The sequence below is a fragment of the Rhinopithecus bieti genome, unplaced genomic scaffold, assembly GCF_001698545.2.
Source record: "Rhinopithecus bieti isolate Rb0 unplaced genomic scaffold, ASM169854v2 scaffold_4553, whole genome shotgun sequence".
In the NCBI taxonomy this organism is placed as follows: domain Eukaryota; kingdom Metazoa; phylum Chordata; class Mammalia; order Primates; family Cercopithecidae; genus Rhinopithecus; species Rhinopithecus bieti.
The window spans coordinates 2,037,786-2,061,146 of NW_016804694.1; the positions used below are offsets into that span (position 1 = coordinate 2,037,786).

General features: G+C 41.6%; 1 protein-coding gene across 1 annotated transcript in view; it reads left to right on the forward strand.

Moving 5' to 3' along the window:
• The window catches only part of TBC1D22B (TBC1 domain family member 22B), a 78,410-nt gene that overhangs the window by 1,522 nt on the left and 53,527 nt on the right, over positions 1–23,361 (forward strand). Inside the window, exons 2-3 of the mRNA XM_017870133.1 lie at positions 11,155–11,211; positions 21,489–21,796. Coding sequence (XP_017725622.1) covers positions 11,155–11,211; positions 21,489–21,796 — 365 coding nt within the window. The remainder of the gene's footprint in view (positions 1–11,154; positions 11,212–21,488; positions 21,797–23,361) is intronic.

Below are 23,361 nucleotides of genomic sequence, written 5' to 3' on the forward strand. Positions count from 1 at the left end.
CCCCCCCCCCCCCCAATGAAATAGAAACAAGGTCTATGTTTGGGCTGGTCTCTAACTCCTGGCCTCAAGTGATCTTCTTGCCTTGGCCTCCCAAAGTGTTGGGATTGCGGGCGTTAGCCACCATACCCCACCAAGAGGTTTGTTTTATTAAGGATCCTAGTAGACATGTGGAGAATAGGTGGAAATCAGCTTTTAGTAATGCTCATTAAATAATAAAAAGATAACTTCAGATTAAAGTGCTATGGACTTGCAGTGTTGATATTACTGTTAAAGATGTTCTGTGTTTTTAGGTAAGCACCACTTCCTGGCAACTGATTCCTTTTCCTTCCTGGTTTAGTGAGCTCTTTAGTTGTGCTAACTGCTATTCTCCGGGGTTTTCCATAGTGAGATCATTAAATTTTGACATCCTAAGATTATAATCAGAATCAATAGGAAGACAGTTGTATCAGGAAGCAGTGCAAGAGATGTGGGACATGGCATGGGTTTCTGTGCCTTCTGACTGGTGGTTGCTATTAACAATCTTTTTTTCCTGTATTTCCTGTATTTGACTATAAGAACAGTCAACTTTTTTAAAGCACTACTTTTCTGAGATAGGAAGAGAAGTCTTTTCAGTTTCTTCAAGTTTCTAGATTCCCTTTTCATTTTGAAGAATATAGAGAAATAGAGAACTTTTGAGTTCAGAAAGACTTGGGTTACTATTTGGGCTCTCCTGTGTGTATGACCAAGACAAATAATCTATCTAGGCCTCAGTTTCCTTATCTATGAAATGAGAAATAAAAATACCTTCCTCAGAGTTACTGTGGGGACTAAGTGAAATACCCTATTTGTAAAGAACCTAGGACAGTGTTTATTTAGCACATTATAGTTGCTCAAAAGACAGTAGTTATTAATATTACTATCATTATTAGAGCAAGTAAACATTTAAAAGAATGTTACTCAGATCCTTATCCCAGCTCATTGTCTTCCTTGTTTGTTTTAAGGTATTCAAATATTGTCACAATTCATAATAATTTTTAGTACCTTACTTGGTAAAGAGAAATATTTTTCAGCTGTGTGCTTTTAGCAGTAAAGCTCACGAGCCTCTGGTCGTGGGAGAAAACTAAAGTTCTTTTAGATAGAAAGGTACTTTGATTTAAAGAAAATATTAGAGCATTTTCTCAAGAATAGAACTTTTGCATCTGTACTCATTCGGTCTTAGGGAAGAAAAGCTTTCTCCTGGGTGGGGAAATGACACAAATGACTGTACTAGATGCATGGCAACTTGGAAATGAAACTACTTTACTCTTCATTGCAAATTGAAAGGTGAAAAATCAAAGCGATGACAAGATTCTTGCTGTCTGATCGTGATCCAACAACCTTAGTGACAACAAACAGAAATTTTATTACATAAAATAACAAGTTACAAATGAAGGAAACATTCTTTTTAAAAATATCAGCTTTATTGAGATATTAATATACCATAAAATTCATTCTTTTAAAGTGTACATTTCAGTGCTATTTAGTATATTCATTATAGTACAGATGGTTTTGTGCAACTATCGCCACTAATTTCAAAACATTTTCATCATCCCGAAAAGAAACTACATACCTGTTTACAGTCACTCCCCATCCACCCCACTCCAGACCCTGGTAACTACTAATCTACTTTCTGTTTCTGTGGATTTACCTCTTTTGGACATTTTATATATATGGAGTAATATGATATGAGGCCTTTTGTGAGTGGCTTCTTTTATTAAGCGCAGTGATTTCAGGCTTGTCCACGCTGTAGTATGTATCAGTACTTCATTTTATTTTATAGCTGAATAATGTGCTATGGTGTACATATACCACATTTTGTTCATTCATCGGTTGATGGACATTTGAATTGTTTTCATTTTTGGGCTATTGTGAATAATGCTTTTATGAACTTTTATGCACAGGTTTTTGTTTGGATATATATTTTCTATTCTGCTGATAAATAGGAGTGGAATTGCTAGGTCATGTGATAACTTGGTGGAACTAAACATCTTTTTAAGTTCTCTGAGTTATTCACATGAGCCCTGTGTACCTAGCACGTCAAATGGTCATTGTGTTGATGCCTAGAAGATAAGAGGCAATCTGTACCATTGTTGTTAAGAATGCAGGCTTTGGCGGGTGTGGTGGTCTGTAATCCCAGAATTTTGGAAGGCTGAGGAGGGTAGATCACTTGAGGCCAGGAGTTCGAGACCAGCCTGGCCAACATGGTGAAACTCCCATCTCTACTGAAAATACAAGTTAGCTGGGCATGGTGGTGTGCGCCTGTAGTCCCAGCTACTCAGGAGACTGATGCCCAAGAATCTCTTGAACCTGGGAGGCGGAGGTTGCAGTGAACTGAGATTGCGTCACTACCCTCCAGCCCTGGGCAACAGAGCAAGGGTCCGTCTCAAAAAAAAAAAAAAAAAAAAAAAAAGATGCAGGCTCTGAAATCTGACTGCCTAGGTTCAAATCCCAGCTCTACTTTCTAGCTATGTGATCTTATGGGATTTAATTAACCCCTCAGTGCATCAGTCTCCTCATCTCTAAAATAGGGACAGAGTATATGCCCCACGGGGCTGTTATGAGGATTAAATGAGATAATACATAATAATTGGTTAGGAGGTACACAATAATATTAGCTATTACAAGAATGATAGTTACAATGATAGTAGCTATCATTTTTGTTTCTCTCCTTGCTTTAGTTTTTGAAACTGAAATTGAAAAGCTTTGATCTGGCTGAGTGTGGTGGCTCACACCTGTAATCCCAGCAGTTTGGCAGGCTGAGACGGGCAAATCATTTGAGGTCAGGAGTTCGAGACCAGCCTGGCCAACATGGTGAAACTCTGTGTCTACTAAAAACACAAAAAAAAATTAGCTGAGCGTGGTGGTGCAAACTTGTGGGGGGAAAAAAAGCTTTGATCAGTGTGTGTGTGTGTGTGTGTGTGTGTGTGTGTCTAGAGCCTGGGCACAGGAGAAAAAAAAAATCACTTTATTTATTTATTTATTTTTTGAGACAGGGTCTCCATCTGTTGCCCTGGCTGGAGTGCAGTGGCATGGTCTTGGCTCACTGCAGCCTCTGCCTCCCAGGTTTAGACAATTCTCCTGCCTCAGCCTCCTAAGTAGCTGGGATTACAGGCACATGCCACCATGCCCAGCTAAGTTTTGTGTTTTTACTAGAGAAGGGGGTTGTGCCATGTTGGCCAGGCTGGTCTTAAACTCTTGACCTCAAGTGATCCGCCCCCTACTCAGCCTCCCAAAGTTCTGAGATGACAGGTGTGAGCCACCGTGCCCAGCTCTGGCTCATTTTTGTATTTTTCGTAGAGACAGGTTTTGCCATGTTGCCCAGGCTGGTCATGAACTCCTGGGCTCAAGCAATCTGCCCATGTCATCCTCCCAAAGTGTTGGGATTACAGGCGTGAGCCTCTGTATCTGGCCAAAATCCAAATTCCCTGAGTCTTCCAGGCCCTTCATTGTTGGAAGGAGAGGCCGAGTTAAGGACTTGAACCCAATCCTAAAGTAATAATGAATCTGACAGGAGACTTAGTGTAAAAGTCATAGCCTGTCTGGGCAGGTACATTACAACCTGTTCTTGGCTTGGAGATGTTTTACTGGTAGAGTGAGTCACTGGAAGATACCAAATTATCATTGAAACAGCATAGATCACCTGTTCTGGAAGACTAATGTGGAGTGAGTATGTGAACCTAGATCAGTTGCCAACACATTTGGCATTTAAATTTGATAGGTCTTTTCCACATTTTGTGCTAGCTCTTTTATCAGTGCTAAACAGACACCTGTTGATTTTTCCTACCAAGATGTTTGCACTGTTCCAACTGGTCAAAACAGCTATGTCAGTACATTCTATGGTGTTGGTTTTATTAAAGAGAGTGACGGAGGTTAATCAGAACTTTTGTTCCATTTTGTCTGTGTGGCAGCATATTCCATGCCATTCTTTTCTCTGCATATGTGGTGTGTTTTCTTCAAGAATCAGTGTGTTAACCTCTGGTTTTTAGGTCTAGCTTAAGCAGAGGCCTAGGTTTTGTAGAGATCTAATCTTCACTTACTAAATATTGTTAAGTACCTGCTGATATGTGTCATGCTCTGCCAGGTGGCAAGGGGGCTACAGGAAAAGATATGGCACCACTAAAAACTCTGCTTGGCATCGTGGCTTCCCTGGAGAAGAGGCTGTGTGTGATTGACTTTCTGGTTTTTCCACTGAACATGTGTTACATCTGTAATCAGACAAACTTAAACGTGGAATTGGGCGAAAACACATTGTTGAATGCAAAGAGCAAGATGTAGAATTATATGTACAATGTGCTGTATTTTACGTGAAGTTTAAAAACATAAAAAATCCTGTGCATTGTTTATGGATATATGGATATCTGTAGAGGTATAAAAACAGATGGGAGGAGTTCCCTCCAATTTCAGAGTAATTGTTATCTCTTGGGAAGTGAAGGAACAGGACTAGGGACTGCAACTGGGGCTTCAGTAGTCTAACACATTGTTTTTTTTTTTTTTTTTTTTTTTTTTGAGACAGAGCCTCACTCTTGCCAGGCTGGAGTGCAGTGGCCTGATCTCCAATCACTGCAACTTCCGAGGCCAGGTTCAAGCGATTCTTGTGCCTTGGCCTCTCGAGTAGCTGGGACTACAGGTGCATGCCACCATGCCCAGCTAATTTTTTTGTATTTTTAGTAGAGATGGGGTTTCACCATTTTGGCCAGGATGGTCTGGATCTCCTGACCTTGTGATCCACCTGCCTTGGCCTCCCAAAGTGCTGGGATTACAGGCATGAGCTACTATGACCGGCCTAACACTTTTTTTCTTAAATGAAATATGACAAATGTTAACATTTATAAATCAGAGTGATGGGTTCATGAATGTTTATCATATCATTTTCTGTACTTTTCTTTGTGTTTGAAAATGTCAAATGCTTTTTCACTTGTGTTAGAGTTAATGTTTTGTATTTTTTTAACTTGTGTTGGAGAGATCAGCCAGTTAGCCATGGAATTAAGTAAAATTTAAAGTAACATGATTTAGAGCCAAAATAAGTCATATTTACAGTGTGATATTATTTATATAAAGTTTAAAAAACACGCAAAATCATACATTATTTAGGGATACATACACAGAAAATGAAAATATAAAAATGAGTGTGAAAAATGCCAGATCCAGTAGAGCAACTTCCTAGGAAGGGAGGGAGGGATATGCCAGGGTGTTTTTTTTTGTTGTTGTTGTTGTTGTTTGTTTGTTTGTTTGTTTGAGACGGGGTTTCACTCTTGTTGCCCAGGCTGGAGTGCAATGGCACTATCTTGGCTTACCGCAACCTCTGCCTCTCAGGTTCAAGCGATTCTCCTGCCTCAGCCTCCCGAGTAACTGGGATTACAGGCATGCACCACCACGCCCAGCTAATTTTGTGTTTTTAGTAGAGACAGGGTTTCTCCATGTTGGTCAGGCTGGTCTCAAATTACCGACCTCAGGTGATTCCCCCACCTCGGCTTCCCAAAGTGCTAGGATTACAGGTGTGAGCCACCCCCAGCTGGGATTTTGACTGTATAACGTCTTATTGCTTAGGCTGAATGTTGAGTGCTTATCTGATTGTGTCTTTTTTCTTTTCTTTTCTTTTCTTTTTTTAGACAGTCTCACTGTATCACCCAGGTTGGAGTGCAGTGGCATGATCTCAGCTCATTGCAACCTCTGCCTCCCAGACTCAGGCAATTCTTGTGCCTCAGTGTCCTGAGTCGCTGGGATTACAGGTGTGTGCCACCAAGCCCAGCTAATTTTTCTGTTTTTAGTAGAGACGGGGTTTCGCTATTTTGGCCAGGCCAGTCTCAAACTGCTGAACTCAAGTGATCTGCCTCGGCCTCCCAAAGTATAGGGATTACAGGTGTGAGCCAGCACGCCCAGCCCTGATTGTGTCTTATATTATGATCTAAATCTAGTTTATTTAAAAAAAGTAATAGCCCTGATTTATGTATGTTAGGGAACTAGAGAAGACATGAGTTAGTAGATGCTGGGGGTAGGGATATGGAAAGTTTCATGAGGGGTGTAGAATTTGAAGAGAATGTTGCAGGATGGATACAGTTTTGAAAAGGGATGTAGAAAATAGAAAAGCATTCCAAGTAGGGAGAAGAGCCTTATTTAATAATGGGTTTAATAAGTTGGGAAGGTGGAGTGGAGATCAGCCTTTCTTAGAGCTGAGTTTGGGTTTGGAAGGAGTAGGGATGGTACAGACAGTGATAGGTGAAGTGTAAATGTCAGGAAATTGAGCACCTTAATCACTGGGCTCTTCTGGTCTGTCTCCATTTAGTCTCTGTGATCATCTTGGTTTCTCTTTTCTAACTTCTTGCCTGTCTTTTTTAAGCTGCAATAAACTGATTTATTATACAAAGTGTTCCAGGTTTAGATACGTAATGGTTTAGTTCAAGAATATGTTAACAAATTCAATTTGGGCTCTGATGCCTTTGCTGATGAAGTCCATCATTTATCTTAGCCTTTCTGGCTATGCCAGCACCTTGGGCTGACAGCTTTAAAAAAATAGTCTACTGTGATTGTAAGATTCCTTTCCTAGATGGTAATTGATGGCCTCTGGCCCCTTCAGCCTACACAAATTAGGTTTGGTTTTTTTCTGCATGGGTTACTCGCAGACGGTAATACTCCTTTAAGGAGAGGATCTAAGGACCCTCTCTTATTTTTCTACCCAGTCACCTTACCTAACCGGCTTGTTGAGATCTTCGTGCAGTTTATCCTCTGATTTTATATTTTACTGTGAGGAGGGCTTGTGGACTTGAATAATTCAGGTATACTCTTAGGTCATTTGCAGCTGCTAATGTGCATATCAGTAGCCCTTTGGGATTTTTTTTTTGCAGTAGGTGGGGGTGTCTGTGTCTAACACCCCCTTCCTCTCTCAGCAGAACTTTCCCTTTACTCTTTGATTCCTCTTTTTTTCTCTCTGCCTAGGAAACCCTTTAAACACATCAATTAGTATTGTTTATTGTATTTCTGTTTGTATTTCTGTAGTAATATATGTAATAGTTTGCTTACACATATTAATCTTCCAGAGAGGTTTAGGGAGTAAATATTCTTATAGCTAAAGAGGTAGGGACTGTATTCATAAATTAAAGATTATATGTAAGATTTCCTCTGAAATCTTAATAGAAATTAATGTGAAAGTGATTGAATTGGCTAATTTTTATTTGAAAGCATCCTTTAGGATCACCTCTGTTATGTGAAACAAGTATTTGGTAAGTTTGTTTCAATTTCTAAATGTTGGGTATGGATTAAATTATAAAAATGGGGGGCAGGAAGAAAATCAACGTTTCTTGGGCACTGAGTGTTTGCTGGGTAGTGCTCTAACATTTGCAAATCTACGTCACTTCTTGCTTAACATTAAATGAGCATTACCACCCACCAGGAATTATGCTGAAGGGCTTTTGACATATCATCCCACTTGAACCTTCTAACCTTCTCAAGATTGCTTATTTCTTATAAAGGTGATACTTGTACATGATACTAAATCGAAAGGATTTGCAGTGAAAACTGAGTCTCTTTGGTGTCCCATCATCTTCCAGTCATCTGGTTCCTATTCCAAACTGCTGCTACCGGTGTCTTTTGTACTTTTTCAGGTACTCTGTGAATACATCGACCTATTCATACATAAAATGCATATATCTGTTTTAAAGATTTTTACAAAAATGGTGTCATACATATAGTTCTGCATCTTTTTTCAGTTAATGTCTGAGTTTATTTCATGTCAGTGAATATAGAACTGCCTCATTCTTTTTTTTTTTTTTTTTTTTTTTTGGGACGGAGTCTTGCTCTGTCACCCACGCTGGAGTGCAGTGGCACGATCTCGGCTCACCGCAACCTCCGCCACCCGGGCTCAAGTGATTCTCCCGCCTCAGCCACCTGAGTAGTTGGGATTACAGGTGCCTGCCACCATGCCCGGATAATTTTTGTATTTTTTAGTAGAGATGGGTTTTCGCCATGTTGGCCAGGCTGGTCTTGAACTCCTGACCTTAGGTGATCTGCCCACCTTGGCCTCCCAAAGTGCTGGGATTACAGGCGCGAGCCACCGTACCTGGCCAGAACTGCCCCATTCTTTTTAAAAGATGTACTGTAATTTATTTAACTACTTTCCTGTTGGTAATTATCATTTCTCTTTTAATAGGTAAGTTAGCTCCTTTATATTTATTGGAATAACTGATATATTTAGTTATTTAGTTTTAGTTCAATTTTTAATATTTTCTTCATCTTCTTTGTTTGTTTGTTTGTTTTTGAGACGGAGTCTCGCTCTGTCGCCCAGGCTGGAGTGCAGTGGAGCGATCTTGGCTCACTGCAAGCTCCGCCTCCCAGGTTCACGCCATTCTCCTGCCTCAGCCTCTGGAGTAACTGGGACTGCAGGCACCTGCCACCATGCCTGGCTAATTTTTTTTTTTTTTTTTTTTTTGTATTTTAGTAGAGACAGGGTTTCACCGTGTTAGCCAGGATGGTCTCAATCTGCTGACCTCGTGATCCACCTGCCTCGGCCACCCAAAGTGCTGGGATTACAGGTGTGAGCCACCGCGCCTTGCCTTTTTTTTTTTTTTTTTTTTTTTTTTTTTTTTTTTTTTTTTTTTTTTTTGAGATAAGGACTTACTCTGTTGCCCAGGCTATAGTACAGTGACATGATGATAGGTCACTGTAGTCTCAAACTCCCAGGCTCAAGTAATCCTCCCACCTCAGCTTCTCAAGTAGCTAGAACTACAAGCATGCACCACCACAGTTGGCTAATTTTTAAATTTTTTGTAGGTATAGGGTCTTGCTGTGTTGCTCAGGCTGGTCAAACTTCTAGCCTCAAGCGGTTCTCCCACCTCAGTGTCCCAAAGTGCTGGGATTACAGATGTGAGCTACCATGCTTGACCTTTTAAAAATATTTTCTTCTTAAAAAAATCTTTCACTATGTGGACTGTGCTTGCTTTTGAGGGGAGGGCATATATATATATATATTCTGATAATTTGGAAGATTTATCTTTTTATTCTAGTGATTATGTTTATAAGTGTAACTTTATACGATATTTCTTCAGACAGTACCCGTTGACTCTCTACCATGAGCAATAATGAAATTAGTAAGTATATTCCTCACCGCTCTCTTTCCACCTCCTTCTAGTTGATTATATTATTTTTCTTGGTTTTATTTTCTATCGTAAAACATACATATTCCTCTATTAACATTTGCAAATCTACATTAGGATTTAATGTTAAGCAGGTAGTGACGTAGATTTGCACATTGAGCTATCTGCTTTAAATACCTTCTGAGCCCTGTCAGTAAAAGATGAAGAAGTCAATGGACTTCATTTGTCCATTTTTTCCTCCTTTTAACTTTTGTCAATTATATTACTTTTACATTCTCTTTGCCTCAAATGTAAGACCTAGTTGTAAGGCTGGATTCATTCAGGGCTCCCCACCAATCCTTTTGCCATGGTTTCTCTATCTCATGATTAAAGTTTGTTCTCTCACAGCTTCTTCAGGCAGGAGTTAAGGAACATATTTTCCCTGAGTTCTTATATGTTGAAAGTAGTTTTTTTTGTTTTTTGTTTTTTTTTACATTTATACTTAAACAATAGTTTGGCTTGATATATAGTTATTCTCAAGTCATTTATTCTCATTTTCTTTCTTCTCTTCCTTCCCTTTCCCTTTCCTTTCCAGCAGGGTCCAGGCTGGAGTGCAGTGGTGTGCTCACTGCAGTCTGGACACTCCTGGGGTCAAGCAATCCCCCTGTCTCAGCCTCCCAAGTAGCTGAGACTACAGATGTGCACCACCATGCCCAGCTAATTTTTTATTTTCTTGTAGAAACAGGGTCTCACTTTGTTGCCCAGGCTGGTTTCAAACTCCTGGGCTCAAGCAGTCTTTTTGCCCCAGCCTCCCAAAGTGCTGGGATTATAGGTGTGAGGCACCCCATCCAGCTCATTTTCTTTTAATTGTGATATGTTACAGAAAAGTACGTGAAGCACAAATGTGTGGTATGATGGCTTAATGAATAATCACAAAGTGAACACCCCCAGAAACTTCTGTGTCTATTTGCTGCCTCCTCCTTTCTTTCCCCTAGAGGGAACTATATCATTTACTCCTTTTTTTTTTTTTTTTTTTTTTTTTTGTATTTTCAGTAGAGACAGGGTTTCACTGTGTTAGCCAGGATGGTCTCGATCTCCTGACCTCGTGATCCACCCGCCTCAGTCTCCCAAGGTGCTGGGATTACAGGCGTGAGCCACCGCGCCCGGCCCCTTTCTTTGTTTTTAATATTACTCTGCATGCATCCCTAAACAGTAGAAACTACTTTTGTCAGTTTTTGAAGTCTGTGTAAATAGAATCATACAGTATTTATTCTCTTATACTTCATTTGTTCAACATGACATTTGTAAGATCATCCACATTGTTACTTGAAGCCCTACTTCACATATATTATGATTACCATATAATGTTATACTGTATAAATGTGTTGCAATTGATTTCTCTTGTCATTACTGATGGACATTTGGGTTATTTCTAATTTGGGGCTAAGAGGAGCCATGGTGCTTTGAATAGTCTTATATATATCTCCTAATACATATAGGTATGTATTTATCTTAAGATACCTATTTGGGAGTGAAAATACTGGGTCTTAGGGTATGCATGTTTCATTCTTCCTAGATATGCCCAAACTGTTCTTTGAAGTGGTTATGTCACTTTATACCCCTCCTGCAGTGTGTGAGTTCCTTAGGTCACCCTTCACTGTCTTTTACCCCAATGAGCCTTTCAAGTAGGCAGTATTCCCACTTTAGATGGGAAAACAGGTTCAAAGGAGTCAAAAAGCTTGCTGGAAGTTCATAGTGGTACTGAGTGCCAGAACTGGCATTTGAATTCTGCTCTCTCCAGCTCTAAAGCCCGTTACCTTTCCATCCTGCCTTCTTTACACATAGGTGTGTAAGGCACTGAAACTTCACCAGGGAAAATGAACATTATCAAATATATTTTTTAAAGGGAAGATTGCTCTCTTTGGGGGATGACTTGAGTACAGTTATTAGAGATAACCTGTTTCTCAAAGTCCCATCCAATTTTGTGATGCAGATGGCTCTCAGCCAACATATTTAGTTTCCCAACTAAACTAACAGTTTATTTCTTCCTTTTTTTTTTTTCTGCTTTTAGTATCCAGCCTGTATATGGAGCACAGCATCCTCCTCTTGACCCTCGGCTCACCAAAAAGTAAGTCAAGACATTTTCTTTTTATCTATCTACTTCTGTCACCCCATGCCCTCCCCTATTTTGTTGAAATGACAGTTTCCACTTTGACCTTTTTTAGCTTCTCTTCTGCCCTATTTTGTACCAGGAGATGAGCAATGTTCTTACTTCCAAATGGTCCGTTGCTAAATGGCAAATTAACATCCATTAGAGATTTTGTGTTTTCCCATATTGGGAACTGGTATATGTAGGGTTTGGTATTGGATTCTTTGGTCAAAAGAGAATGGTCAAAATGTCTTTATTGATTAAATGTTGTCCCTGAAACCAGAAGATTGATGACTTCCAGATCTTTTAGCAGGAGATCTGGTTTCCGAGGCTCACTGCTTCTGAATATAGGTAGGTCTGCCACGTTTTCCTTACTTTTACTGTGAGAACTAGGGCAACAGAATATAACTGTAGGCTGACATTCTTTAGTTCCTCTTTCCCTTTGACACATTCAAAGAGACCCAGGCATATGTACAGAAAAGTTAAAAGCTATTTAGGACTGGGCATGGTGGCTCATGTCTGTAATCCCAGCACTTTGGGAGGCCGAGGCAGGTGGATCACTTGAGGTCAGAAGTTCGAGACTAGCCTGGCCAACACGGTGAAACCCTGTCTCTGCTAAAAATACAAAAATTAGCTGGGTGTGGTGGCAGGCACCTGTAATCCCAGCTACTTGGGAGGCTGAGGCATGAGAATCACTTGAACCCAGGAGGCAGAGGTTGCAGTGAGCTGAGATCATGCATTACACTCTAGCCTGGGCGACAAAGTGAGATGCCATCTCAAAAAAATAAAAATAAATAAAAGCTATTTAGGAGGCTATATCTCTAGAACTCTAATAAATTATTTTCAAATGCAACAGACTCTAGTTAAATCCAAGGTGTGTGGCTATGTATCCACACCCCCAATTATCCCTTTATCCCATCTGTCTCTCACGGACCATCACTGATACACAGTAAACTTAAATGAGGGGGTAGGTCATCTTGTGAGATTTTCTAAGAGCTTTGGCCTCTATTTGAGGGCATGCTTAATTTTAGAGACTAGTTTCTGGGAAAGCTGTTGTTTGTAATGAAAGCTGAATGGTTTGGGAGATACAGACGTAGGTTCTCACTTTCCTGGGGCCTGTGTCTTAATAGGGAAGTCAAGATAATGTATAATTATGGTTCCAACTATATGACATTCTGGAAAAGGCAAAATAGGGAGACAGTGAGAAGATCAGTTGCCAAGGGGTGGGGTTGAGGGGAGATATGAATAAGTGGAGCACTGAGGATTTTTAGGGCAATGCAGCTACTCTGTATGATACTATAAAAACGGTGGATACTGCCAGGCGCAGTGGCTCATCCCTGTAATCCCAGCACTTTGGGAGGCTGAGGTGGGCGGATCACCTGAGGTCAGGAGTTTGAAACCAGCCTGGCCAACATGGTGAAACCCCATCTCTAACAAAAATACAAAAATTAGCCGGGCCTTGTGGTGGGCGCCTGTAATTTCAGCTACCCTAGAGGCTGAGGCGGGAGAATTGCTTGACCCCGGGAGCTGAGGGTTGCAGTGGGCTGAAATCAAGCCACTGCACTCCACCCTGGATGACAGAGCAAGACTCTGTCTCAAAAAACAAAGCAAAACAAAACAAAAAACAGTGGATACATGTCATTATGCATTTGTTCAAACCCACAGAATGTACAACACCAAGAGTGAACCCTAATTCAAACTACTGACTTTGAGTGATTATAACGTATCAGTGTAGGTTCATCGACTGTAACAAATGTACCACTGTGGTGGCAGATGTTCATAATGGAGAGGCTGTGCCTATGTGGGAGAAGGGAGTATATAGGAAATCTCTGTACCTGCCTCTGGATTTTGCTGTGAACCTAAAACTGTTCTAAATATATAAATAAAGTGGTTTTAAAATAAGAAAAGAGAAAAGGATAATATACATTAAAGTATTTTGAATACCTAGAAGAATGCTGTATCAAATATGCATTATCAGTATTTAAAAATTTTAGAAATAACCTAGTTGAGTATGTGGTGCACTTTCTATAATTTTACCAACTTGTTTCCTTTTTGCGATTTGGTGTATGTATAAGGCACAGTCTTCTGAATTACTGAGGAAGCATGACTGCTGTTCTTGTCTGCAAGGTGCACACTTTTTTTTTTTTTTTAATCAGAAACCACTATTGCATAGATTTCTTGAGAGCAGGGGCTTTGTTTTGTTCATTACTGTACTCATAGCCTCTAGAACAGCATGTGGCACAGAGTAGGCACTGAGTACATATTTATTGAATGAAGGAATGAAACTATCTCATTTACTTAAACAGCAGGCTTTTCTTTAATGTTCGTTGGTTTGCACCTTTTGTTATGTCGTCTTTTTTTTTCTTTTGAGATAGGGTCGCTCTATTGGCTGGAATGCAGTGGTGTCATCTTGGCTCACTGCAGTCTCTGCCTCCTGGGCTCAAGCAGTCCTCCCATCTCAGCCTCCCTAGTAGCTGGGACTACAGGTGTACACCACCACAACTGGCTAATTTTTGTATTTTTTGTAGAGACACAGTTTCGCTATGTTGCCCAGGCTGGTCTCGAACCCCTGAACTGAAGTAACCGACCTGCCTTGGCCTCCCAAAGTGCTGGGATTACAGGCATGAGCCTCTGTGCCTGGCCTTTTTTTTTTTTTTTTTTTTTTCCAGAGAGTCTTGCTCTCTTGCCCAGGCTAGAGTGCACTGGCACGATCAGGGCTCCCTGCAGCCTTGACCTCTGGGGCTCAAGCCATCCTTCTGCCTCAGCTCCCACATGCCTCACCCCCAACCCCACCCACAGTAACTGGGACTACAGGTGTGGGCCACCATGCCTGGCTAATTTTTGTATTTTTAGTGTAGATGGGGTTTCACCATGTTGCCCATGATGGTCTCAAACTCCTGGACTCAAGTGATCAGCCTGCTTTGGCCTCCCAACGTGCTGGGATTACAGGGTGAGCCACTGTATCTGGCTGTTAGCTCTTAAGGGGAGCATGTTTTCTGTGATATCTGTGTGATTGTCACATTAAATAGAATGAATTCTGCTATTCTTTGGTTTTATCAAGAATCGACTTTCTGGTCTGTTGGCCAGTGAGGCAGGCACTGATGGTTACCTACCTGATAGTCTTCCCTGTGCCTGCTTCTTTCATGCTCAAGAACCATAATTTTGTTCAGATATTGAGTAAGCAACAATGCATTTAGGGGAGGTATTAAGATTGGTTTAAGCCTTTCATGATAATTCTTTGGTAATGCCAGTGACTGGCATAGAGTGGTCTCATCTCATTGGTTCTGGCCAAAGAAAGTCTCCTGGGGGAGGGTTCTTGGAAAGATTTTCTTTTTTGGTCAGAATGGGAGATGGTTCTGTGAAGAAACCCTCTTTTTGCTGCCACTCACATTTCCTGCTTTTGAACGTGATAGTGTGAGTGTGATTCTGAAAGCTATAGCAGCCAACTTGTAACCCCGAGGCAAAAACAACAACAACAACAACAACAAAAAAACAAAAATAGCAAAGACAACAGCTTAGACCTACATTGTGGTCTTACGATTTAAGGATCATAGTTGAGTATTATGTTACATGTAGCCACAACCATTCTGGTCACAGTCAGGAGTTATTGATTGTTAATAGATCTGTTCTAGCACAACCTTTGACAAACATGTGGCTAACCTATAAATCTGTTCATCCATTCATATATAAGGCATTGAGTATACTGTCCATTTTATGTTTTGATCCAGATCACCATACCTTGTCTGCACCTGTCATCAACTGAGCTTTTCCTAATTTTGTATTTAGGACAGATCTTCAAGAATATTTCCATATCCCATGGCCGGGCGCGGTGGCTCACACCTGTAATCCCAGCACTTTGGGAGGCCGAGGCGGGCGGATCACAAGGTCAGGAGATCGAGACCATGGTGAAACCCCGTCTCTACTAAAATACAAAAAATTAGCCGGGCGCGGTGGCGGGCGCCTGTGGTCCCAGCTACTCGGGAGGCTGAGGCAGGAGAATGGCGTGAACCTGGGAAGCGGAGCTTGCAGTGAGCCGAGATTGCGCCACTGCACTCCAGCCTGGGCGACAGAGTGAGACTCCACCTCAAAAAAAAAAAAAAAAAAAAAAAAAAAGAATATTTCCATATCCCAAACTGCCAAGGCAAACTTTATATACTATTATTTTCTCACCTGTTAATGATATAAAATCGTGAATATTTTCACTGATCCTTGCAGCAGAGTTTCAGTTACGCTTTCAATAGGAGTAATTACTTAGCTTTACAGTTTGGGAGGAATTTAATTGTCACTGGATTAATTGGTTCCCTTTTTCATGTATGTGGTGGTTTGATACTGATATTTTACAACATGGGACCACGTCTACCTCTGCACCAGACCATTTTACAATTTCAGATTGTTGCCATAAAACATTTATCGCTTCTATTTTAGTACCTTTGTTAGGACATTTTTATGACTTTCTCTGCTACATGATTATCGTTCCACTTCAGCCCATCATTAATTACTGTGTGGTTAATACATATCACAGCAGAAGCCTTTACATTGGGTCTTCAATCATCTAAACTGCACAAGCACAGGAAGTCCATGTATATTGACTTTAATTTGCCAGATGATTACTATTAGTGATACTATTGCCTGCAATAATTTTTATAGCTCAGATAAAACTAGTCTCATTGCTGAGCAGCTCCATTGGCCACTTGATGGTATAACAAGCTTCTAAGTTTATTGTTTTCTGAATTGATGCTCAAGTATGCTAGGTCCTAATTCCGAGTTATAAAACTAGTTCATATGAAGCCACACTAGTTACTAAGATACCTGAATTTATTTGATTGTTACTAAATTTCTCCACCTACTTCATATCACTTGCCAGTGTCAAACATTTTTCTAGAAAATTCTGTTAAGTAGAACAACTGTATCAGTAAGACAGTGTAGTATGATCAAATTACAGAATGTTTGATCTTTTATACTCCTAACCAGTGTAACCTGTGGCCACTCTTTTTCAACATACCCTTAGGTGTTTGTGTTGCTAAGGTACTCATCACCAAGTACTTTACCAAGTCAAATGTGCCATTTATTAGGTTTTTGAAATTTTTAGTATTCCCTACACTTCTTGAATACCTTTTTCTTTGCCACTTACCATCTCCATGACCTTGGGCAAATTACTGAAACTTTCTGAGCCTTAGTTTCTTCATTCATAAGGTAGAGATAGTAAGACTTACCTCACAGATTTGTGAGGATTGCGTGAAGTATCTGCAAAGGTGCTTTCTAAACTGTGATTTGTTGTACAGTTGTAAGGAGGTATGGTGAAGGTGTTCATCAGAGGCCAGTTTGATTGTGATTTTGATAGAGTTGTGTTTCAATAATCTTGGTTAAGGTGGGGCATGGTGGCTCATGCCTGTAATCCCAACGCTTTGGGAGGCAGGCCAAGGTGGGCAGATCACCTGAGGTCAGGAGTTCGAGACCAGCCTGGCCAACATGGTGAAACCCCGTCTCTACTAAAAATACAAAAATTAGCCGAGCATAGTGGCATGCGCCTGTAGTCCCAGCTACTGGGGATTCTGAGGCAAGAGAATTGCTTGAACCCGGGAGGCGGAGGTTGCAGTGAGCCAAGATTGCGCCACTGCACTCCAACCTGGGCAACAGAGTGAGAATCCATCTCAATCATAATAATTATAATAAATAATCTTGGTTAGACTTCAAGCCACACTGTGGCATTCTTTTACCTTGAGTTAAGTATAAACTACTTCGAACTGTGTTTAAATGGAATGTATAAACTGAAGGCATCCCTAGCTGGAGTTACCTGGATTAACTTTTTGCTGCAACTACTGGGGTCAACAGAAAAGGGCGGCATTTCTCTTATCAGGAGCCCATGCCTAGATGTGGCTTCTTTCCTGTCTACTCAGAATAGGCAATGTGTGTCAGACCTAAGTCTTTTCTTACAAGGTGAGATTTTTTTTTTCCTACAGGATGTGAGAGTCAGGCTTATTGGCTGTGTATAGTTGGGGAGAATTAGAGCTGTGGTGGTGTGTGGCTCAGTTTACTTGGTGACTTCTCTTCCTAGGCTACAGATCCTTCTAGGCCCTGGCCTTCTTCTTTTTAGCTGCTTTTTTTTAGGTAGAGTAAGTAGTTAGCAGCACACGCTGGCTCAGGAGTCAGGTAGACCTGGATTTGAGCCCAGACCTCACTGCCTGCTCAATACCCACCTCATAGGATTATTAATGGGCATTAGATGAGAAAATGGGTATATATAAAATTTAACATAGGGTCTGGTAGCCAGTGAGTAGCCAATATTTATGTGTGAATTTATGTGTCTCCTCTGGAGAGAGTATAACTAGTAAACATGGAAAAGCTTTAGAGCCTTAAATTTACCCATTATTGTTTATTGTTCCTGGTCTGTGGATTCTCTGCCTTCTGTCAGTGGTAAACCAAAGTACCTTTCACTTCTTGCTTTGCTGTTTTGTTCTTTTTTTTTCTTTTTTTTGGAGATGGAGTCTTGCTCTGTCGCCCAGACTGGAGTGTAGTGGCGCAATTATGGCTCACTGTAACCTCTGCCTCCTGGGTTCAAGCAATTCTCCTGCCTCAGCCTCCCGAGTAGCTGGGATTACAGGTGTGCACCACTGCACCTGGCTGATTTTTGTATTTTTAGTGGAGACGAGGTTTCACCATGTTGGTCAGGTTGTTCTTGAACTCCTGACCTCAGGTAATCTGCCTGCCTCGGCCTCCCAAAGTTCTGGGATTACAGGCGTGAGCCACTGTGCCCGGCCTTCTCTTTCATTCTTGTGGGTGGTTCTCACCAACCTTGTTTTGTCCTCAGACTCTTTCCCTTTTCTAGGTGAAACCAACCCCTTCCTCCATGAAAGCTTCTTTCCTCAGGGTAGAGCTGCCTTTTAAATTGGTTGGTTGAATTTTGGGTTTTGTGGGCTGGTGTCCTTAAAATCATTTCTGGCAGCCTCAAAATGGTCTGCCTTGAGTCTCATGTCTTTATGTCATGGGGAATGACAGGCTTTCCTCCCTTCTTTCTTCTTCATTGTGTTGGAAAGTGTCCTCCCAGTTTCTATTGGCAAGTCTTCATTTGAATAAATTCCAATTCTTAATCTACTTCAAATATATTGAATCATCATCTGCTTCAAAAATGTAATGAAAACCGGCCAGGCACGGTGGCTCATACTTGTGATCCCAGCACTTTGGGAAGCCAAGGCAGGCAGATCACCTGAGGTCAGGAATTTGAGACCAGCCTGACCAACATGGTGAAACACCATCTCTACTAAAACTACAAAAATTAGTTGGGCATGGTGGTGCATGCCTGTAGTCCCAGCTACTCAGGAGGCTGAGGCAAGAGAATCGCTTGAACCCAGGAGGTGGAGGTTGCAGTGAGCCTAGATCATGCCAGTGCACTCCAGCCTGGGTGACAGAGCAAGGCTCCTTCTCAAAACAAACAAACAAATATATATATATATATGTAATGAAAACCTTCAAATGCATAAAAAGGGTGTGAAGAAAAATACAACACATACCCTGGTACCCACCCCTCAGCTGGTTAACCGTCTTCATTTTTCTCAGAAGTTGGCACCTGTTAGAACCTGACAGCCAGCCTGGCCTGTCTCGCTGTAGTGTGTTCATCCGGTCCTATTGTGAGTGTATGTCACCCCATGTTAGGCCATCAGCTTCAAGTCAGCTCTTTGACCTGAGTTAAAATTCAATTTCTTAATTTGATGATTGTTTAAAGAATTCTGAAAACATCCAGTATTTATGCAGTCTTGATGTACACATGCCCCTAAGGAGGAAAACAGTAATATCCACATACTCCTGGGCAGTATATTAGATGACAGATCTTTCTTACACAGCTGCATGTTTGTTCTCGACAGTGAATCCGCTGAGGTGGTACTGCAGATGGTAGATCAGGTCCCCTTTTACAAAGGAGAAGCCATGGTGGATGAGTCCAGAACATGCAGCCTCAGTTTTCTTTTCTTTGATTTGGGTACTTGTCTCCTATAGTTCTTTTTTTTTTTTTGAGATGGAGCGTCACTCACTCTGTCATCCAGGCTGGAGTGCAGTGGCGTGATCTTGGCTCACTGTAACTTCCACCTCCCAGGTTTAAGCAATTCTCCTGCCTCAGCCTCATGAGTAGCTGGGATTATAGATGTGTGCCACCACACTCAGCTAATTTTTATATTTTTTTAGTAGAGATTTTTTGTATTTTTTAGTAGAGATGGGGTTTCACCATATTGGCCAGGCTGATCTCAAACTCCTGCCTCCGCCTCCCAAAGTGCTGGGATTACAGGTGTGAGCCACCATGCCTCGCCACTCNATCAGGTCCCCTTTTACAAAGGAGAAGCCATGGTGGATGAGTCCAGAACATGCAGCCTCAGTTTTCTTTTCTTTGATTTGGGTACTTGTCTCCTATAGTTCTTTTTTTTTTTTTTTTTTTTTTTTTTTTTTTTTTGAGATGGAGCGTCACTCACTCTGTCATCCAGGCTGGAGTGCAGTGGCGTGATCTTGGCTCACTGTAACTTCCACCTCCCAGGTTTAAGCAATTCTCCTGCCTCAGCCTCATGAGTAGCTGGGATTATAGATGTGTGCCACCACACTCAGCTAATTTTATATTTTTTTAGTAGAGATTTTTTGTATTTTTTAGTAGAGATGGGGTTTCACCATATTGGCCAGGCTGATCTCAAACTCCTGCCTCCGCCTCCCAAAGTGCTGGGATTACAGGTGTGAGCCACCATGCCTCGCCACTCAAATAGACTTGTTTTAAAAAACAAATATTATAATTTCTATAAATAGAAAACAAATAACATTTGTCATAAACAAGAAGTAACTTCTGGGTGTGGTGACTCATGCCTGTAATCCCAGCAATTTGGGAGGCTAAGGTGAGAGGATCACTTGAGGCCAGGAGTTTGAGATTAGCGAGAGCAGCATGAGACCCTTATTTCTTCAAAAAGAAAAAAAATCTAAGCATGGTGGTGTGCGCCTGTAGTCCAGCTACTCAGGAGGCTAAGGTGGAAGGATTGCTTGAGCACAGGAGTTCAAGACTGCAGTGAGCCAAGATTTCTCTACTGCACTCCATCACTCCACCCTGGGTGACAGAGCAAGGCCCTGACTCTTAAAAGAAAAGAACCATATAAATACCCAGTGAAAAACCAAACAGTCTTATTAAATTTGGAGCCAGATCTTGTTGCTAGAAAATATATTGATTCTGAGGCTGCTCTCACTTTGGCACCTACTTAGAAAATGGTCTTAAAGACAGAGTAGCACCAAACTTCAACTTTCTTCTCAAGGCTAACGGAAGAGCAAAAAATGGAACAACTTTTTTATTTTGGGACTTAAGGTTTAATGCTGCATATGTGAACTACCTAAAATTATCTCGTTTCCTGGCTGTAGTTTATGTGCTACTCTAAGTGATAGCAGATCAACTCTCAAATCTCAGTGGATTAACACAGTAAAGGTCTATTTCCTGCTCATGCTACATGTCTAAAATGGGGGTGGGGTAAGGGCAGAGGGCAGGCTCCTCAACATAGTTACTGCTGCTTCACATAGTCACTCAGTTACCTAGGCTGAGGGAGTCTCTACCATCTTGCCAGTCATCATGATAGAAGAGAAGCTATAGGTCAGTCATGGTGGCTCACACCTGTAATCCCAACAATTTGGGAGGCCGAGGTGGGAGGATTGCTTGAGCCCAGGAGCTCAAGACCAGCCTGGGCAACATAGTGAAACCTTGTGTCTACAGAAAATAATAATAAAATTAGCCAGGCATGGTAGTGCACACCTGTAGTCCCAGCTACTCAAGAGGCTGTGGTGGATCACTTGAGCCCAGGAGGTCAAGACTGCAGTGAGCCAGGATCGTACCACTGCACTCCAGCCTGGGTGACAGAAACTCTGTCTCAAAAAAAAAAAAAAAAAGAGGTTATACAGAACTGACACCTATTCTCTACTTTGCCTGGAAGTAATCGCCTTATTTCTCTTCTTAGTCCATTGGCCAGAACTGGTCATATGGCCTCACCTAAGTGCATGGGGGCCAGAAAGTATACAAGAGCACATGGGATGTTTGGTGACCATTGGCTGTCTCTGCTACATCTGTCTCTGCGATCTCAGGCTGGTCTGGATGTATCTAGATGAAGAATGGATATGGGCTGTTTTTGTTTGAAGAAGCTAATGATTATGTATGGAGTAGTTTGTAATTTATTAACATTATAATAATAAGCAAATGCAGGTGGTCAGATGTGTCAGGCCATTCCTTGGTAATCGTGTCTCCTTTCTTGAAGTTTCATTAAAGAACGATCAAAAGTCAGCACAGTTCCTCTGAAGAATAAGAAGGCCTCCAGTTTTCATGAGTTTGCACGGAATACCAGTGATGCTTGGGACATTGGCGATGATGAGGAAGAGGACTTTTCCTCACCTTCTTTCCAAACTCTGAACTCAAAAGTTGCTTTGGCAACTGCAGCCCAAGTTCTAGAAAACCACAGCAAGCTGAGGGTAAAACCAGAACGGTCCCAGTCAACGACATCGGATGTTCCTGCCAACTACAAGGTCATAAAATCCAGCAGTGATGCCCAGCTGTCCAGAAACTCTAGTAAGTCCTTCCTGCTCCCTTCATAGCCTCAGCCTTCTCAGCAGCGTGCATTTTAAATAAAAGCGATTTTCTTTGTGGCCTCACTCAATAAATATTCAGTGGGGTGGTAAATTCAAACCTGAGATATGGCATCATTAAGCCTGAGTGGTCACAAGCTATACTTGCCCCTCCCACAGTGGTGGCTGCCCAGTCTGGTAACCTGGGCCTTCACTTTCTAACACCCAGGTGTTTGCCATTCTCCTCTTCTCTTCTTCCTTTCCCTGTGGTGGAGTCCAAAACTTCTGGTTTGATTGCTTCACATTGCTTTAGGCCTGGTCAGGTTTAGAAATATTAACTAATGTATTTAAAGCTGTTAGTGGCTGAATTTCACAATTGTTTGGCCACTGTGGTTTGACTTTCTCAGCCCTAGGGAACAGCTACTAGCATACAGTTGTCTCTTCCTGTTCCTGAGGGAGGGAGCAAATGTGCCTAAAGGCCCCAGGTCTCAGCTTCCTGACCATCGGGCAGGTCCCATCAGGTTGGGTGGGATGGAAGTAGAGGCCTCTCTGTTTCTTTTTGGGAAACTGGCCAGAGTAACGGTTGATGTGATGGTGGTTTTATTAGACCTTTGAGGACTCTCAGTGTATTCCTTTAAATATTCATGGTTGTGTTTAATGTTGCCCTAATGGGTTTTATGAAAGTATGTTGGGAACTGGAGAGGGAAGCTTTGTCATTGCAGTGAGAGTTAAAGCGGTGAGCGGGTAAAGGATGAAAAGGAAGTAAAAGAACATCAGAGCCCTGGCTCATGTTCTGAGGGAACTTTTTTCATGGCTGTAAGGTCTTTGCGATCATTCCACAGTTATTTTCCATCACTGATTTGGGCTCTGGCGTGAACCTTCAGTGCCATGCACAGATAGGCATTCAGTGTTACTGACCAGGTGGCCACAGCTGCAGGCTGTGGAAGGTGTCTACACATGGTGATGGAGGGTCTCCAGAGATTCCCAGTGTGAGGAAGGCCCCTACTGTGATCCATAATGAGCTGCCCTGTGCAGCCAGGACCTCCCCGGCCCAGCCCAGAGCATTCTCCCTGAGGAGGTTTTCTCCTGCGGGCATCTGTCTGTAAATAGGTAATAGCAGAGATTTACATCTGTCTCAGCTTTGCAGTGTGTCTGCATTTTCTAGTCCTCTCGTTACACTAGGCTTCCCAGCCAACTGCCTCGTGGAAGTTGTTTTTGTAAACCTTCTAGTAGTACTGGTTGGTTGATATTCACTGTTTAATTTTTGTTGTGACTACTACTTTTTAAGGCCCAGCCGTGTAAAGAATATGAGGCAGTCATGTAAGCACAACTAGAATTGAAAACTGAGTTTTGCTTGTGGTAATACAAGAGTTTCAGAGTCAGGCTTACCTAAGGTGGTTTTTCACCTCTCACTTGCAAATAATTTAACCTCCTTGAGCTGCAGCTTCTTGTCTGTAAAATAGTTATACATTCCTACCATGTGTTCTAAGGATCAAATGAGAGGTCATATGTAAAAGTGACCTATATGCCTTATACATAGGAAACACTCAATATATCTGAGTCCTGTAG